At 35.0% G+C, this 4,076-nt stretch overlaps 1 protein-coding gene across 1 annotated transcript in view; it reads left to right on the top strand.

Annotated features, from left to right (window-relative positions):
- LOC107695459 (neural cell adhesion molecule 2-like) overlaps nucleotides 1-3,656 on the top strand; it is a 57,434-nt gene extending 53,778 nt beyond the window's left edge. Inside the window, exon 14 of the mRNA XM_016495360.1 lies at nucleotides 3,464-3,656. Within this exon, the coding sequence (XP_016350846.1) occupies nucleotides 3,464-3,651 (188 nt within the window). The 3' untranslated portion in view covers nucleotides 3,652-3,656. The remainder of the gene's footprint in view (nucleotides 1-3,463) is intronic.
- The last annotated feature ends 420 nt before the right edge of the window (nucleotides 3,657-4,076 follow it).

The raw sequence follows: 4,076 nt of genomic DNA on the forward strand, positions 1-4,076 counted from the left end.
TTTGCAGAAGATACAAAGTCATACAGGTTTGGAACTGCATGAGGGTGAGAACGTGATGTCAGAATTTTTGGGTGAACCTCGCCTTTAAAATGGCAGCTATTTATGATATTAATAATTAAGTAAATGTGATTGTGCTGTCTGAGAATTGAGCTTATTGTATCAGAATTGTTATGTTAAAAGAAAATTAAAGAAAGATGTTTATTGAAACATACAGGACAACAGTCAACAGCAAAATTATTTCAGATCCTCCATTTGAATGTGAAATTCATTTGGAATTATGTTGCGTTCGTATGTAACCAACTAATGAAATGGTTACTATAATATTAATTTTTATAGATGCACTACAAGTGTCATAGAGAATTCTATTAAAACTATGGAAAAGTGACGTCTAATTGGTGCCACTTGACACCCATTTCATTCGTTCTGACCCATCAGTCCAACCTCATGCTGCGCAAAGACATCTTTGCCACTGAAAATGGCTATCCTGACGGCAGTCGGTCTATTAATCGTTTAACGGCTGGAGGGTCCCTTCTGCTCGTCAAGCATAGTGTCTTAATGAGCATTAGAGTCTTTAAACCATCATTATGGAGTCATGCTTGGCTTGTGTCCTCTGTGTAGGTAGTGCAGAGGTTGCTGGGCCAGCATAGGGTGAGGAGAGGAGGAGGGGGAATCTTAAAACTCAAGACCTTTTCCATAATGGCCAAAGCTTTAAATTATCTCAGAACTCCAGAAGGAAGCCTTTCAGCCTGGAGATAAGAAAACTGTCCCATTTTATGGAGTGCTCTTTGGGTTTTATGGGTTGATTAGGAAAAAGGACCAAACTGTCACTGGTCAGCTCAATGTTTTCACTTAACACAACCCAGAAAGCTATAAAAGTGTCGTTTTAGGTGGGCTAGGTGCACTTTGGCCGTTTAGTAGCTTGGTAACAAAAAATACTGATGTTTTTTCATGGCATATCAAATACATTTGACGTATTGTACAAATATATCTAGAGGCACTGCAGTGTGATATATATGCAGTATGTAATATATATATATATATATACAGTATATATATATATATACAGTATATATATATATGGATATGTATGTGTATGTATGCAGGCCATTTCAGTTTGATTACACTTGAGAAAATGTAATATAATCAGACTATAAGGGTAATGACTGCACTTTGAGAAAGAGGCATTACTTGATCTTGTCATAGCACATAAGATGCATTTGCCAGAACATTTACTGGGATATTCATGATGTAAGGGTATAATTTCCATGGTATTTTACTATAATCTGAATCTCATAACAGATTTACTCAGGTTTGACTGAAGCCTATTTTTAAAACCCCTGCCTGTCTCCAGCTTACAGCATTTATTGGTGTTGTAAGTGCAGAGGTAAGTGTTTGAATGATTAAATGGTGCAGCTCAAAGGCCAAGGGATATACAGTATTTCAACCTTGAAGAGAGTACATTAACGGGATCTCAAACACTCCTGTTGCCTGTAATTCACGCTGAAAGTTTTTCCATGTAAAACTGTTACAAACTAGAAAACCATGGATCTGTTTAAGCCCTACTTAGTCATGTATCAGCGTGACACAGCCATTAAGCCCCACACATGATTACAAGCTTCATTACCCTGTCAATCATCTGCTGGGATCCCACCCACAGACCTCCCTTCAGTCCAGACACAATCAATCGAGCTTGAGTTATTGCTTCTCAATGCTGAGTCTCAATCACCATTCGTACTTAATTAATTAAGTGCGTTGAACTCAGATGCAGATGGATCACGCCCATTTGTGGAACTTCAGGATAAGTGATATTAACGAGATCCTAAATTGAGCTTCTAATGATGTTATAAATCAACAACAAATCAGCTATAGGAGCGGGGACACATTTCTCAGGGCGAGCATGGCACAAGATGGTGAAAAACAGATGTGTTGACTGATAAGTCACAGTGGAGGTGGTCATGTGCTCCATGCATCAAAAGTAAGACCATACTAGGGTCAATAAATCTGAGGTCTTAGATCTGAGGCCACTCATATATGTATAAACCGATATGCTGTTGCATCATGGTCACATTTGTAAATGGTTAGTAGATCGTGATGGTCAAATGATGTTCCTAATCTGAAGTTTAGAGGTCGTAATCATAGGTTTAAATAAGGACAATTAAAAACATTACAGCATGTTCATTTGGTGATGGTTTGTTGTTGATGTTGTTAAATTTAAATAAATGTCTTCACAAATGAAACGTAAATATATTCCTGGTTGAGGTGTTATTGAAGTATTAACAATATACTGTCATAGGTTTTCTGAATATTTTAAATTATTTCTTTATTTATTTTATATCTGTTTACACTTTAATTTTAAAGTTAATGTTTTAGTTTAAAGTTGTTTTAGATTATTTTTGTTGTCATTTTTATTTGTTGTTGTTTTTTATATATTTCAGTATATTTTTTAATAATTTTAATTTATTAGTTTTAGTTTAGTGTTGTTAGTTATAGTGTTATTTTACATTGTAAGTGGTAACCTGCAATTGATGCCTTAAATAACTATTTCTACCTGATAAAAAGTTACTTTTTATCAGGTAAAAGTAAATCTACTTTTTCTAACACATAAAAAGTAGTTTTGTTGGTATAAATGAATGTACTTTGGTTGATTCAGTGCCGTCTTTTTTTTTTCTTTTTTTTTTTTGGAAAAGGATTATTTAGATGTTACCATTTTCCTCAGTGAAGCACTTCAAGTTAAACTCAGCTGAATGAGAAATTTTGATTATGAAATTTTTTTTTTTCAATTATTTTAATAAATGTTTATTTCAAGAAACAATTTTAGTTTCAGTTGACCATAATAACCCTGTGGTGGATGTGATTTTTTTTTTATCATTTTGTAAATCCAACACTGAATTCCTCAAAGTTCTCTTCTGTTTATTATGCCTGTCTTTTTTCTCACTCTGATGCCCTGTCACTGTGTCCAGATCAATCTACAGACTTCTGGGATGCTTTTGCTAATGGCAATGCTACTTTCAACAGCATGTGTGATTGATGTGTTTAGAGCAGCAGCATTGCCCAGAATGTCCCTTCAAAATGGATGTTTTCTTCTGAATAGCTTCTCAGACTGCCTCATTTCCTCATGCAAAGTCTTGACAATTTCAGTTTAAAAATGTCACCAAAGTTGCATCACCTTAAAGTTCTTGATACAAATTTAAACTACATGAGCTAGCTACATTTAGTGCATTGTTGGTAGAAAATTGTTATATTATGTTTTATGAATGCTTTAATTGACTTATTTACATGCTTTCCTAGTTTGAGCCATTTCAGTTATTTGATTTGTTTTTTTTTTCTGAATTGTAAAAATAACCATGATTTTTGACTAAATACTACTGATTCATTATACCTTTCAGTTTGCCCTAAATAAGTGTACAGTGTTGCGTTTTTGAGGCGCATCATTGATGGTTATGTGTGCATCCTGTCTCAGCAGATTCGCTGTTCAGCGGCCTAGGCCTGGGTGCAGTGGTTGGGCTGGGCTTAGCTGGCCTGCTGCTGCTGCTCGTGCTAGTGGACATCAGCTGCTTCTTCCTGCGCCAGTGCGGCCTGCTCATGTGCATCACCCGCAAGCTCTGCAGCAAAAAGACAGCCACAAGCGGCAAGAGCAAAGAGCTAGAGTAGGGCAAAGCTGCCTACCTGTGAGTATCCCTTCTGCATCAGTTATGCATTTATTTAGCATACACTTTTATCCAAAGAGATTGAAAAATTAAAGTTCCGTAAGCAGAATACTTTTTCAAGCAACAAGATAAGTCCTATGTTACTTACTAAACTGTCATCTATTTTAATTAAGTTAATTCATTTAATGACAAATTCAGTTTAATATTTCATGTAATGCATTAAAATCTTCAAAACACTAAACTGAGTGATGCCTCAGAGCAGTTGTGGATAAACTTTGCCTTAAAAAATGACAAAAATGTAATGTTCAATTACATAATGCACTGTTTCCTGGCTTTAATTCCCATGTAAATATAAGTATTGAAATTCAATATTTATTTATTTATTTTAAAGCTGCATTTTCATTCAAAACTGGAAAAAAAATTGGTGTA

The sequence above is a fragment of the Sinocyclocheilus anshuiensis genome, unplaced genomic scaffold, assembly GCF_001515605.1.
Source record: "Sinocyclocheilus anshuiensis isolate Anshui unplaced genomic scaffold, SAMN03320099.WGS_v1.1 scaffold562, whole genome shotgun sequence".
NCBI classification, from domain to species: domain Eukaryota; kingdom Metazoa; phylum Chordata; class Actinopteri; order Cypriniformes; family Cyprinidae; genus Sinocyclocheilus; species Sinocyclocheilus anshuiensis.